This window comes from Rhinoderma darwinii, chromosome 10 (genome assembly GCF_050947455.1).
Source record: "Rhinoderma darwinii isolate aRhiDar2 chromosome 10, aRhiDar2.hap1, whole genome shotgun sequence".
Taxonomy (NCBI): domain Eukaryota; kingdom Metazoa; phylum Chordata; class Amphibia; order Anura; family Rhinodermatidae; genus Rhinoderma; species Rhinoderma darwinii.
Window position 1 is genome coordinate 27,368,646 of NC_134696.1, and position 15,984 is coordinate 27,384,629.

The following is a 15,984-nucleotide window of genomic DNA, read 5'->3' on the forward strand; positions in this document are numbered from 1 at the left end:
GGGCAGCAAAGGCCTAGTCTATAGCTCCGTCCCTTAGCATGTGCAGAGAATCCCCTTTAAGACTCTCATGGGCATTGGTTATAAAATTTATTTGACTGTTTTCATTCTACTTTTTTCTATTCATTTTGTTAATTGGAATGGTTTTTGTGCTCCACCCTATTTTCCTCCTCTAGTAATGTGTGATTTACTGGCCGTATCCAAGAACTGATGAGTCAGCTTCATATAATAAAAAATAAAAAATTTTCCATGTTCCAGCATATGTGACTTTTTGTGAATTTTTGTTCATTGTTATGTAAAAGCAATGTGAAAACAATTTTGGCCAGATGGATATTTTTATTCTTGATCTTTTCCTATAAAGGAGGAAGGTGGCAAAACATGGGTAATTATAGTGCAAAATTTATTCCTATAGGTAACAATTATAAACGACTAAAATTAAACCCTACATGGTTTACACCTTCTGTAAAAAGGGCAATACATGACAAAAAAAGGGAATTTGAAAAATACAAATATGAGGGTACATCTGTAGCCTTTGTCAATTATAAAGAGCGTAATAAAATCTGTAAAAATGTGATCAAATTAGTAAAAATACAAAATGAAAGGCAGGTGGCCAAGGATAGTAAAACAAATACCCAAAAATTCTTCAAGTATGTAAATGTGAAGAAACCAAAGTCTGAACATGTAGGACCCCTAAATAGTGGTAATGGGGAGTCGGTCACAGGGGATCAAGAGAAGGCAGAGTTACTAAATGGGTTCTTCAGCTCTGTATATACAACAGAAGAAAAAGCGGCTGATGTAGCCGGTGCCAGTGCTGTTAATATATCAGTTGGATGACTGTAGATATGGTCCAAGCTAAATAAAATAAAATAAATGTGCACAAGGCCCCGGGACCAGATGGGTTACACTCTAAAGTTCTTAAAGCGCTTAGTTCAGTTATTTCTGTCCCCCTCTTCATAATATTTAGATAGTCTCTCATGACTGGTATAGTGCCAAGGGACTGGCGCAGGGCAAATGTGGTGCCTATTTTCATAAAGGGCTCTAGGTCTTCCCCGGGTAATTATAGACCAGTAACATCCATCGTGGGGGAAATGCTTGAGGGGCTATTGAGGGACTATATGCAGGATTATGTGACAATAAATAGTATTATAAGTGACAGCGAGCACGGATTTACTAAGGACAGAAGTTGTCAAACCAACCTGATTTGTTTTTATGAAGAGGTGAGCAGAAGCCTAGACAGAGGGGCCGCTGTGGATATAGTGTTTTTGGACTTTGCAAAGGCATTTGACACTGTCCCCCATAGACGCCTAATGGGTAAATTAAGGACTATAGGTTTAGAAAGTATCGTTTGTAATTGGATTGAGAATTGGCTCAAGGACCGTATCCAGAGAGCTGTGGTCAATAATTCCTACTCTGAATGGTCCCCGGTTATAAGTGGTGTACCCCAGGGTTCAGTGCTGGGACCACTATTATTCAACTTATTTATTAGGCTGGATTCACACGAGCATGTTCGGTCCGTAAAGGACGGAACGTATTTCCGTTGCAAGTCCCGGACCGAACACAGTGCAGGGAGCCAGGCTCCTAACATCATAGTTATGTACGGCGCTAGGAGTCCCTGCCTCGCTGCGGGACAAATGTTCCGTGCTTTAATCATGTTTTCAGTACGGGACAGTAGTTCCACGGAGAGGCAGGGACTCCTAGCATCGTACATAAGTATGATGCTAGGAGCCCGGCTCCCTGCACTGTGTTCGGTCCGGGACTTGCAGCCGAAATACGTTCCGTTCTTTACGGACCGAACATGCTCGTGTGAATCCAGCCTTAATGATATAGAGGATGGGATTAATAGCACTATGACTGTGCGCATACCACTATTATGTACAGGCTAGGGTGGATTATAACATAAATCATATAAATATTTTGAACGACACTCAATTAAACTTTTAAACGTGGGTTGACACGAGGGTCGGCCACAGCTTTATTTATTATTTAAATATTTTCAAAATAAACAGTTTTCCTATTATACCCGTATGCCAGCCCGCCGCATGTAGGCCATACCTTTACCAACAAATTACCGCCTGCTGTAACATAATTCTCAAACCAGAATACAATGCATCATGACATGAAAAACTTCAGTTCCTTTGTCAAACTTTCAGACACCAAACAACATAACAAATGCACGGAGTCTATATAAAAGGAGAGTATAGTTTTCGTATAAAACATTCAAAGTGCTTCTGATTTGTTTGTTTTTTTTCTTTTTTTTAATATATTTTGCATCTTTTTAAAAAAAAATAAAAAATTAGATTTAACACAAAACAAAGAGGGAGGGAGGGTGGGACAAGAAACGTCCGAAAGAGGAAGATGTCTGCCCACCCTCGCCTTATAAACCCAGAAGGGGAGGGTGGGTAAGCCTGCCCCAAAACTACCCAAAAAACGCCCAGTGGGTGGCGTGCCCTCTGCCCCTATAGGCCCTATGGCCCAAACTATAACTTGGACAGCCCACACCCTACCAAAATATCTCTCTCCTTTAACCCCTTTCATGCCACACAGACATAGGCCCAACAGCTAATAAGCCTGAGGGCCTCCAATTCTATTTTTGCAGATGACACCAAGCTATGTAGTCTATCGAAGATGTTCGTGAATTGCAAACGGATTTAAACAAACTGAGTGTTTGGGCATCCAGCTATCTATCTATCTATCTATCTATCTATCTATCTATCTATCTATCTATCTATCTATCTATCTATCTATCTATCTATCTATCTATCTATCTATCTAATCTATCTCACAACTATCTATCTATCTATCTATCTATCTATCTATCTATCTATCTATCTATCTATCTATCTATCTATCTATCTATCTATCTATCTATCTATCTATCTATCTATCTATCTATCTATCTATTCTATCCTCTTAAACACTTGCACTTCTGGTAACTACCACTAGGTTGTGCTGTTGCAAGTGAAATCATTGTAACTGGTTTGTGACCTGTGGTACATCTGATGTGAAATTATTAGCATACCATGAACCACAAAAAGGATGTGTTTGATGCATTTACTTGAGCTGAAAATCCCTACCTTCCTTTCTAGCTCAATATTTCATAAGTAGGTAATCCATTTGAAGGGGTTTATATATGTATATATATATATATATATATATATATATATATATATATATATATATATATAGTTTATATACCCTATTAGTATGCTTGCCAACTCTCCTGGAGAAAAGGGAAACCGCCCAGAAAATGGGGAGACCTAGACTCACCTCTCCCAATTTTTGCCATCCTCTGCAGGAACGAGGAGTGGGGATTATCTGCATGTCTGGTCTGAGGTCCGTATATTTTTAGGGGCTCTAGGTTCTGTATTTGTTTAGGAGGTCTAGTTTGGGGGTCTGGTCTCGGATCTTTATTTAGGGTATCTGGTTAAAGGGCTGTATTTATTTAGGGAGTCTGGTCTAGAGTCTGTTTAGGGGTCCATTACTTTAGGGGGTCTTTTCTGGTATCAATTTAAGAGGTTTGTGGTCTATATTCTCTTTAGGCTGGGTTCACACGACCTATCTTCAGGCGTAAACGAGGCGTATTATGCCTCGATTTACGCCTGAAAATAGGGCTCCAATACGTCGGCAAACATCTGCCCATTCATTTGAATGGGTTTGCCGACGTACTGTGCAGACGACCTGTCATTTTACTCATCGCTGTCAAAAGACGGCGTGCAAAATGACTGCCTCGGCAAAAGTGCAGGACACTTCTTGAGACGTAATTTGAGCCGTTTTTCATTGAATTCAATGAATAACAGCTCAAAATTACGCCCGTAATTGACGCCTCGCAAAAGGCGAGTACGAGCAATTACGTCTGAAATGCAGGAGCTGTTTTCTCCTGAAAACAGCTCCGTAATTTGAGACGTAATGGTCGATATCGTGTGCACATACCCTTAGGGTGTGAATGATGAAGGGAGGTCATATGCAATATTTGTGAGTCAAAGCTGTAGTTTGGGGGCATGTCCTATATAAATGGGCAGGGCATAATACCATGCTTTTTTAGAATCTCCCTGATGTCCCTTCCCAAAAGTTGGCAGGTATGGCTATTAGGAAATTCTTAATAGAGGGGAGTCCCTTGCTCTGAAGGACCCATCAGTTTGCTGCACAGCCCATTGATTTTAATGGGTGCTGTGTAATGCTTTCTTTCCCCTGTGGTCGCGCTGCAGGGTAATTGAACACTTGCTGCCAGTTTCCCCCACAGATTACAGCTGATTGCCAGTGATCAGTTAATCGTATGGGGATCATTCTAACGTAAAAAGATTGTCAAAAGCAGACAACACCTTTAATTGTATCCCCAAATTTTTATGCAGCTAGTTTACTTTACAGACCATACGTACAAAATGTTATTGAAGGGGTTGTATAATTTTAACAAAAAACACAACATTTTATTATACTCTATTAGGGAAATAATAGAAGGGGTCCTGTGCTCAGGATCTTCACTTGGCTAGAGGGGAGAGCATTTGCATTTACAGCACTTCTCACTTTAGAGGACCTGTCCTGTATTACCAAGACAGTCCATTCCTTTAATTCTGAACTGTGTAATTTCCCCTGTGGTGGCGCTGCAGGGAGATAAAACATTTCCTGCAAGATGATCACTGGGGTCCGAGCAGAGGGATACTTTGTGATCAGCTTATTGTTAAAGGACCCCAAGAAGACAACCCCTTTAAGCGTATGCCAGTAAGGGACAGTTCCTCCATGCGTTGCATAATGTTGGTTGATTATTATATAGTCATGTGTTCCCAGGAAAGACAAAGCAATCTTATCAGCACAATGACATTAATAAATATCAACCATGTAAATTAGGCCATAAAGTAGATGAATGGTCCAACCACATTTATTTTGTGAATATATATATATAGATTACTAGATTTGTGTTTTTTATATGTAATTTTAATAAAGGTCATCATTTAATTGGGTACAGAATTCCAAAAAAAGGAGCAATTAGTTGCACAGATATTACGGAAATTGTGGAATCTGTTATATACTCTGGTCATTCACACAGTAGATTGCTGATTATAATGAAGCATGATTTTCCTCTTCCTCACAGCCCTAATGCTGGCAGCAGTCGGGATGGACTAGATAATGAGACGGGAACAGACTCTGTCGTAAGCCACAGGAGAGAACGTCATCGGCGGAAGAACAGAGAGGCACATGATGACGGTATGGTGACGCGCCATCTTGTTTCATATTTCACGCTCAGTTATCTATGTTATGTGTATATTGATCAGGGCAGATGGACCTGACAGACAGAGGTATTGATTGAATCCTGACATGAGGCTTTATCCTGATCACATCAGTGACAGGCATTGATTTCTTACACAATAGATGCCTGCTGGGAATTTGCTTTCGTGACTTACTAGTTAAAAAAATGTGAGAGATTTTACAAAGATAAAACATGATGCTTGGGGAACCATAAAATAAATAAAATGCCAGTATTCGGTTTGATTTTGTGTCATGTAGGTGGTTTACCAGTACAAGGGTAGAAAAAAAGAATAAAAAAAAAAATTTGACAGCATTTAATTTATGGAAAAAATTAACTTTTACCCTAATTAACATTTCTATATAATTTATGCCACGCTTTCTTGAGAGCAATGACGGTATACTTTTCGCTTAAGGAGGTTGGCCCACGAAAAAATATTTATTACAAGGATAGGTGATAAATGCATGATCGCTGGGGTCCCACCGCTTGGACCACCACTGATCATGAGGGTAATTTCACACTGAGCCAAAAAAGTCTGAAAATACGGAAAACAGCACCTGATTTTCAGACGTTTTTTGAGCAACTCACGTTTTTCGCAGCATTTTTCGCGCCGTTTTCGCACCGTTTTTTCGGCCGTTTTTGGAGCTGTTTTCAATAGAGTCTATGAGAAAACGGCTCCAAAAACGTCCCAAGAAGTGTCCTGCACTTCTTTTGACGAGGCTGTAATTTTACGCGTCGTCTTTTGACAGCTGTCAAACGACAACGCGTAAATGACTGGTCGTATTTTCAGGCGTAATTCGAGGCATAATACGCCTCGTTTACGCCTGAAAATAGGTCGTGTGAACCCAGCCTGAGAGCGCGGGTGCTGTATCCCATTTTTAAATGGAGTGCCAGACTTACGAGTGCACTTACACTCTATTTACTGTCTAGGGGACTGACGGGCAACCGCCTTTAAAACCCATGAGACAATTTTTGTATTTTCATTTTTCCATCGTCACATTCCAGGAGCTATAATTTTTTTATTTTTCCATTGACATAGCCAAATGAGGGCTTGTTTTCTGCGGGGCAAGTTTTATTTTTTAATAGTACTATTTAATATACCATATAATGTACTGAAAAACTTTTACAAATTATTTTGTGGGGTGGAATTGAAATAAAAACATAATTCCGCCATAATTTTTGGGTTGTTGTTCAGCATTATAATGTTTTTTTCCTAGAGCATTCACCCGGTGGGTTAAATAATGCAATATTTTAATAGTATGGACTTTTAGGGACACTTTTTTATTTATTTTTCTTCGTTGCTTATATTTATATATATATATATATATATATATATATATATATATATATATATATATATATATATATAATATATTTTTTAAATGTGATATTTTTTTAGTCCCCTATGGGACTTTTCTATGAAATCCATGGATAGCTCATGTAGTATACTGTTGAAGAGATTATGGAGGTATGGTCACCATAGACCGGGATCCCCTGCTCAGGACCTACCTCTCTTAGAGTACGTTCACACAACCTATTTTCAGGCGTAATTCGTACGTTTTACGCCTCGAATTACGCCTGAAAAGACGGCTCCATTACGCCTGCAAACATCTGCCCATTGCTTGCAATGGGTTTTACGATGTTCTGTTCAGATGAGTTGTAATTTTACGCGTCGCTGTCAAAAGACGGCGCGTAAAAATACGCCCGCGTCAAAGAAGTGCATGTCACTTCTTGGGACGTTATTGGAGCCGTTTTTCATTGAATCCAATTAAAAACAGCTCCAATTACATCCGTAAAAGACGCAGTTAAAAACGCGTGCACTTGCAAAAACTTCTGAAATTCAGGAGCTGTTTTGCCTGAAAACAGCTCTGTAATTTCAGACGTATTTTGCGTTTGCGTGTGAACATACCCTTAGCCGTAGCAGCACCCTCGCTATAGGACACTTTCAATGGGTGGCACAGAATACCACATTTCCCTTGCAGCAGCTGCAAAAATAAGTGGTTGCATGGAGCTTTTTCCAGCTATAACAGCTGATTGCCAGGGGTTTCAGCATCTGGACCCGTGGCGGTAATTTAGAAAACAGGTTGTCCACATGGGAAAGTGCCTTTAGGGTCAGTTCACATATTGTGTAAATACTGCGGTTTTTCCGCAACCTGTTGCCCTCAGCCATCCTCTTTTTATGTAGCCACAGGGTGCATTGGTTAAGTGGCATCATTTTATTAAAAGAGAATGACTAGGGATATTTCATTAAATAGATATATTCCTCTTCATGAGACAACTACTTTCTATTTGCCCTACTAGTGTGCATAATCAGGAGTTATTTTATTCATTCTTAGGGTATGTTCACATGCAAACGAAAAACAGCCGTAAAATACGGAGCTGTTTTCAAGGGAAAAGAGCCTCTGATTTTCAGCCGTTTTTTATGCATCAAGCGTTTTTTGATGACTTTTTACGGCCGTTTTTGGAGCTGTTTTTCTATTGAGACAATGAAATACGGCTCCAAAAACGGCTCAAGAAGTGACATGCACTTCTTTTTTATGGGCGTTTTTTTAACGTGCCTTTTTTAGAAACGGCCGCGTAAAATAAAGCCCTGTGGGAACGAAACACAGTTTTTCCTATTGAAATCAATGGGCAGATGTTTAGAGGCGTTCAGGCCCCGTATTTTCAGCCGTGTGAACATACCCTTATTCTCTTTTGCTGTATGGTGATAATTTGTATGAACGTGCAGTATTTAACTACGTGACTGCTGCTCTGAATGCTTCTTTTGTCCAATATCAAAAATTGTGTTACCTGTATGTGGAATGGATCTGTTTTCATCCAAATTACCTAAACTGTTTTCTGAATAAATAAGCCCCCGATTCATACAATCTAACTACATATTTGTACATTTGTACATATGTACATATCTGATACCCCCACAGTCCTTGGTCTGCCAGTAATGATCGGTGACTTTGGATTAATTAGAGTTAAACAGACCTTTCAGCTCTTCTAATGTGTCTGCTTATATCATTCTTCCCGGAAATGTAGGAACAAATTGACAACTGGGTGTTACGGTTCCCCTTGTCAATGGGGTGTGTCCCTACTCATTCTGACAATGTGCTGACTATATCGGACTAGTTAGAGACACCCCTTTTGACAAGGGAATAGGTCATGCCCAGTTACATACAGATTCATACATATCCAGGAGGAATAACAGAGGTGCGGCTCAATGCAATTCTAAGAAAAGATTCACCAGAAATGTTATTTTATGTTTAATTTACTAAAGCAGACATGTCATGTTGGTTTCGTTTTAGTTCAGTTTTTTTGCGACAGAATCTTGGCTTAATTTTGGAGCACATCATTGCATTTAAATCATCCCCCTTTTCGTTAGACCATAGCAACGCACTCTTGCCGATTGCTAAAATAAATTCTGTCTCAATTTGAATTGTAATTCTACTTCTATGAGTAACAGAGTCCTTGCCTTTTACACTACAGTATTCTTGCCCATTCAGCATGCCAGGAGGACTAACTGTGATGTTGAATGGCTAAGAGCAATGTTACAGGCACCCACACAATGTACCACCTTCCCTACCAAACATTGGTTTAGGGGGCTGTGTTGTGGGTACCCATAGCACCCACTTGTTAAAGGGGTTTTCCGGAGAGAGAAAATTGTTGGCCTATCCTCAGGATAGGCCATCAATAGCTGATCAGTGGGGATCCGATTCTTGGTCCCCCTGCCGATTAGCTCTTTTGAAGGGGTAGCGGACCTAGTGCAAGCGCTGCTTCACCTTTATCGCTCACACTGCTCGTACTGTGAAACGTTGACACACTTGTAGCGGTGGTTCACAGTATTACAGCATTTTTCCTATATTGATGGCCTATCATAAAGATAAGCCATCAATTTTCTCTCTCTGTAAAGCCCCTTTAAACCCTTTAAGATGTAGCTTAAGATATATTTATATATTACTGGAGAACCCCTTTAATTCCTTGTGAATTACCTTTCACATTCTAACACAAGGAACATGTCATATGATGCAATTGTACCGGTAAATGGGACAACATTTTATTGCTAAAAGAAATACAAAAAAAATATGTAGTACCTGTGCTACAGATACAAAAAGCTACAGATAAGGGTTACCCAACTGATGTATATTCCCACCCTGATAAAGAACTAGCAGGGCTTCTCTGGTACCCATTACTCACACACTGACTGTAGTTAGGCTCAGGCTGTTTGTTGATTTTGTGGGAGTTTAGCAGGTCCAGCTCGTGCCCCCGGGGCTCCTCAGCATGGATGTCTTGTGCACAGCTTGTCCGGACCGGCCATGTGCCGCCTACAGGCAGGTCTCCTGGGAATGTGGTGCTGGGAATGCGAGCAGACTGCAGACCATGCTATGAGTGAGGGGGCACAGGTGACTATATATCTGCCCGGCTATGCCTCGTGGTGAAGGAACAGTCTCTTATCAATGTGCGGAAGGGGAAAATTAACAAAAATCGTCATCTTGAGCAGTAGGATCTTTTCTTGAATGTCCAGCTGTGAAAAGATAGGGTATTTTAAAACCCAACTCCAATCAAAACCCTAAAAGTAAGGTATGACTCCATTTCACCCCTCTCCAAATGTCTCACTCACAGGGGAAGCTGAGCTATGGGGAGTTGCTGGGGTCCACACACTTTAGAGATGATTTAGTTGTACTTGTGCCATGCAGAGAACAGGGTTGTCATTGGTGAATTTCTTTTCTTGACTAAGAAAATAGTGGCTCTGCAGGATCAAAAAATGAAAGATCATTGACTTGTATCTTGGCTTTTTTGTTGAGGTACTTGATAAAGTTCTTCAACCTGTCACACTAAAAAAACTCCTTACAAAAGCAAAAAAAAAAATTAAAAAAATCAGAAAACCTTTCCAAAGCTAGCCTTTAAAAAGACAAACACATGTGTCACACCCTCCTGCAAAAGAGGCTACTTGTTTAAACAGAGTTGTAACTAAGCTTTCCTTCACCCTGGGCAAAGATTCAGTTTGTTGCTCTAGCCCTGTATATAAATACCCTAACCAAGGCAAAGTGGCTCATTGGCACCACTCTTGTTGGTACCACAGGATAAGTGATCATTGTCTCATCGCTGGGGGCCCCCACCGATTACGAGAACGTGGTCCCGGACCCTCAGTCCTCATTGTTCAACCGCTGTTTGGAGGACATTGAATGGAGCGGAGGTCGAACATGTGCGCTTCCGCTCCATTCAGAGTCTATGGGTATGATGAAAACAGCCGATTACAGCTGTTTCTGTCATTCTCATAGACTTTGAATGGAGCGTTAAGGGCAGGTTCGAGCACTACTCTATTCAAGCTCCTCCTCACTGCGAGGAGTGCAGTGAGGGGGATCTGAGAGTAAGGGTTCCTGCGATCGTTGGAGGTCTTAGCTATGGGGCCCTACCCGATCAGAAAATTATCACCTATCCTGTAAATAGGTTGTCATTTTTGATTCTGGGACAACCCCTTTAAGGACTGGATGTCCTTAACAAACAAAGGATTTATTATTAGACTTAAATGTTATGCACGTACTTCTAAACGATGTTTGGCTGCTTTCACCCCCTATGCTCCTAAGTTACAAAATGATCTGGAAGTGTGAAGTCTCTGTTTTGTCCCCTTATTTGAAGTATTATAATATTTAACTTAGCCGCTTAAAAATGACATAGTATAGTTGAATAAAGACAAATGTCTCTCAAGTTCAACAAAGGGATAAGTGAGACCGCAACCACTAATGGTCACCATTACAGCGCTCATAAAGTTCCTAGCCCTCCATAGATCCTGAAGAGCATGTACCTATGTATGCTATACAGTTTAACAATCCATAATAGTGAGATTTACACATGCTATTTTGAGTTAGTGGAAAGCTGGGTACAGCCCCTATAAGCACTTTGGTTGTCACCCACCATCTGTTTCCTTTGTAATAAGCCAAGAGGACTCAGAAATGGTTGAATAAAATATAAGAAGGCCTCACACATGAGGACACCTCAGGGACATATTTCTAGGTCAGCCTTCTGAAGTTCCAAAATTGACAATAAAGGTCATTTGGTCGTCTATATACCTACTGTATCTTTAGTACTTGGATTTATAATGCGGTGTCATTATAAAGAAACAACATGAATACAGTCTTGTCTACAAGAATTACGACAGCCTCAATGCTTGAAGATTTCCCACCAGTTAAAAATAACTAGCTTCTATGGAAGGGTCCCGGGGCTGTTCAGATATGATTCAGAATGTGGTTTTTTTTAACCAATCTTTAGCAAAAACGTTAAAGAGAAAAAGATTTATATATTGCTCAAATTACAACAGTCCTCAAGATACATCTGTGTCGCGGTGTCGAAAGACCACCCCTCTTCACAGTACTCACAAGATCGTTCCAGAAGCTCAACCAGTGAGCTCGACATTAATTCAGACCTGGCAGTTTTTTGGCATAGAACTAGACGAATGCATAAAGTAAAGAGTAACCAGAAATGGCATGTTATTATTGCCTGGAATCTACAGTCTGTTGTTTTGTTTAAAAGATCTTATTTGACGTTAAGTGGGAGGTTGGAATCCAGACCTGCAGGAGGATGGAGACGCCGATGAATCTCATACATTATGATAAGCAATCAGGGTAACATAGAACACAACGCTGCAGAGTTTCGATAGGCTTGGGCTCCCAAAAATCTGGGAATTCCATCTGCACCAGACTACTGTTTCTCTTCATACACTATATGGTCAAAAGTATTGGGACACCTGCACATTACACCTACAGGAGCTTTCTATGACATCCCATTCTGTATTCACATGGATATGGAGTTGGTCCTTCCCTTTGGAGCTAATACAGCTTTCACTCTTCTGGGAAGGGTTTCTACAAGATTTTGGAGTGTCTGTGGTAATATTTCCCATTCATCCAGAAGAACATTTGTGAGCTCAGATACTGATATTGGACGAGAGGGCCTGGCTCGCAATCTCCAAAAGTGTTGGACGGGGTTGAGGTCAGGACTCTGTGCGGCCAGTCACGTTCTTTCACACCAAACTCACCCAACCATGCCTTTATGGACCTTGCTTTGTGCACTGTGCACAGTCATGCTAAAACAGAAAAGGGCCACACCCCAAACTGTTCCCTTAAAGTTGGAAGCTACAACTGTCCAAAATGTCTTGGTATGCTGAAGCATTAGGATTTCTCTTCACTAGAACTAAGGGACGCTAGGCCAACCCCTGAAGGACAACCCCATGGCATTATCCCTACTTCATGAAACTTTACAGCTGGCACAATCCAGTCAGGCAGGTAACGTTCTCCTGGCATTCACCAAACTCCACAGGACAAGTTTCCACTGCTTTACAGTCCAGTGGCGGCGGCTTTACACCACTCCATCCGACGCTTGGCATTGTGCTTGGTGATGTAAGGTTGGCATGCAGTTGCTCGGCCATGTAAGCCCATGCCATGTATCTCTCGGCGCACAGATTTTGTGTGGATGTTAATGCCAGAAGAGATTTCTACAGTTATTGAGTCAGCAGAGCGTTGGCGACTTTTATGCAGTTTGCGTTTCATTACATTTGACCCCACTTTGTAACTTTACGTGGTCTCGACTTCGTGGCTGAGTTTCTGTGGTTCCTAAACGCTTCAATTTTTCAATGATGTCACTCACAGTTGATTGTGGAATATCTAGAAAGGAAGAGCTGACTATTTGCAATGGTGATGTCCTGTTACAGTACAACGCTCGAATTCAGTGAGCTCTTTAGAATGACAGACTGCATGATTAGGTGCTTGATTTTATATACCTGTGACATGGGACTGAAAGAAACACCTGAATTCGATATCCAATCAGGGTCAGACTGGCCCACCAGAATACCTGAGCATTCTCCGTTGGTCCCAGACTCTGACAAAATGATGGGCCCCAAGGGTCTAGCAGAAGACAATCCCATTTGGAGCTGGTTTTTTTTAGCCAGTCAACTTGCCACAGGGTCTATTTATTATGGTTTGATCTATTAGACCTTATTGATGATATGTCCTGTGTACCATCATAGTAACAAAAATTACAATTGATTAAAAGTGGAGGTGCACATGTTCTGTATAGATTGAGGATGGGCCCTCAGAATCATTTTCTCTGGTGTGCCTAATGAATCTCCGTTTGACACTGTATTCAACCCAGGTAGCATCTGTGTGGAGTTAACATGCTCGTAAGGCCCTATTTTTTGACACTTTTTTTTACACGGAAACTGCGTCGGAAAACGCGTCCAAAAACTTCCGAAAACGCCTCCCATTGATTTCAATGGGAGGTGGAGACGTTTTTTTCTCACTTGCCGGTTTTACCGCACAATGCTTTAACTGGGAAAAAGAGGCGACATGCCCTATCTACAGGCGTTTACGTCTCTGACCTCCCATTGACATCAATGGGAGGCAGAGAAAGCGTTTTTCGCTGCTTCGCTGCGTTTTTGCCCACGGCGCTCAATGGCCACAAACTGAAAACGCAGCAAAAGGCGTGCAGGCAAATCAAAATCTTCTGCCTGCAAAAAACGCCTAAGTGTTTTTATGGGTTCTTCAGGTCCTTCACACTCTCCATAAACATCTTTAGTTAATTGACCCATATGAAATTAGCCCAAGGAAATTAGAAAATAATTAAATTGTGTGCTCCCCCTTCTCTGTATAGTGTTGTGTAACAATATGGAATTTGTCATAGTAGAATAAAATACTATTAAGTGACACAGGTAATAGATTTTACATATTAGACACTATATTGGACTTTGCTCACCTCCATACCTGGATGTCCTCCTTCTTGTTTCCCCCTTTTTAGAAGTCCTTTGCCTTTCCAATCTTTTAGCTCTTGTACTATCTTGAAAAGCCAGATTACAAATTGTCTTAAAGAAGCATTCCCACAAAATGCTTTATTCTCTGGCCCGTTGGAGAGGCACATTATGTAAATTGTGGTGCCGGTAATCTTCTTCCCGGTGGCTGTATTTGTGAGTTTTCCCCTCCCTTGTGGTCCTCAGCTGTGTCATGTGACCAGCAATAGGACTCTCCAACTGACACAGCGTCTCATGTGTGGACAAGAAGTCAGTTTCTCCATTCATTACTATTACAGCCTCAATGTGAGTCTTCTAGGAATGAATGGAGAAACTGACTTCCTGTCCACACATGAGACGCTGTGACAGCTGGAGAGTCCTATTATTGGTCACATGACACAGCTGAGGACCAGAAGGGAGGGGAAAACTCACACATACAGCCACCGGGAAGAAAATGACCTTCACCACAATTTACATAATGTGCCTCTAATGGGCCAGAGAATAAAACATTTTGTGGGAGTGCTCCTTTAAGTACTAATTTTTGAGGATGTTGGGTCTTCAGTTTTTAAAGATCATCAAGTACTTGACTACAAGAGTTTTACAGTAGTTGTAATAATAATAATAATAATAATAATAATAATAATAGTCACTAAATGTATAATACAGTCCCATTATCAGCACAACTATATAAACCTGGTGTCATTAATAGGCCCAGTACTATGATCCAATAATTTTATTTTAGGACTGTTTATAGAATGCATTGTACAACTCTATGGAAGAAATCAGTTGTATCTCCAGTAGAAATAATCTTACTGTATGAAAAGACCGCTTAACTGAGCATATCTAAGGGTATTATCACCAAGAATGGTGTGACCTACTGACCTGAACTGGCTGCCTACTTATAATTTTTTTATATGTATTTTGTCAAAATACAAAGGAATTGATCCATTAACCAATCCTATTGACTTAATTGAGTTTGCAATGGATGCTACAATGCCCTATTTATCATCAGTTTAAGTCCATTATATCAGAATCCATTTTTGGAATGTGTTTAGTTGTTTTTGTTGGTGCTTTTTTTGGAAGAGGTAGAGTTGAAGGAGTTTTACATTAAAGTCAGTTGAATAATGGATAAACACACTACTGTAGATCTCGAGTATTTTTAAGGTTTATTCTTTTTATAATCACATATTCCTTTCCAACTCTAGACTTCCAGCTGCCATGAGATCATGATTCTATTCTTTCAATGTCTAGATGCATCTGTCCATTACATTTGATGGAGCAGATGGACAATCACATATATAGGGTTTGTCTACCCAGTGGTATTCTCATTTGGTTTCAAGTTCCAGTTTTGCTAATTCTCTTAGGAAAATGGCCTTCTGCTTTCTTTGTGGAGAGGAATGGGATACCTCTGAGGTCATGTTCCACTTTAGTTAGTCTGACTCAACTATAGGTGGTCTTTAGGCATACGCTTTGTTAATATTTCGCACTTAATGATGGCTCATAGAGTCCGCTTTGTACACTAGATGGAAATGTACTTATAGAACATGGTATACGAAATTAGTAAAACTCATAGTGAAATGTCGCTGCATATTAGAATTGGATTTAAAGCAGATGTTGAGTTGCATTCTAATAAACTATATGTAAGGCACTGCCTGTTGGTGTTGTTGACCTGCTAATGTTTTTTTTTCATTGTTAGCTGTTTTTTAGCTATGCTCCAATTGGGAACAGCTGGGATTAGGGACTCCATAGAGCTGCTCCTTCCCTCCAATAATTTTACACTGAAGCTCTGCATTTTCATATTGGCTGCTGTGTATAAGCACAAGCTCACCAGGAAGCTAGAGCATAGTCAGTTCATGGAGAGCTGACTACCATTATGGCAAGGACAGGATGATAACAACCAAATCACTAGTGAGAAAAAAAGATTATCATATACTAAGATAGTATCAGTATACCAGTGAGTATCAATATCATATACCAGTTAGGGTAT

At 40.4% G+C, this 15,984-nt stretch overlaps 1 protein-coding gene across 3 annotated transcripts in view; it reads left to right on the plus strand.

Moving 5' to 3' along the window:
* The window catches only part of DVL1 (dishevelled segment polarity protein 1), a 135,424-nt gene that overhangs the window by 46,314 nt on the left and 73,126 nt on the right, over positions 1-15,984 (plus strand). For all 3 annotated transcript variants that reach the window (XM_075839623.1, XM_075839621.1, XM_075839622.1), the window contains exon 4: positions 5,084-5,196. In XM_075839623.1, coding sequence (XP_075695738.1) covers positions 5,084-5,196 — 113 coding nt within the window. The remainder of the gene's footprint in view (positions 1-5,083; positions 5,197-15,984) is intronic.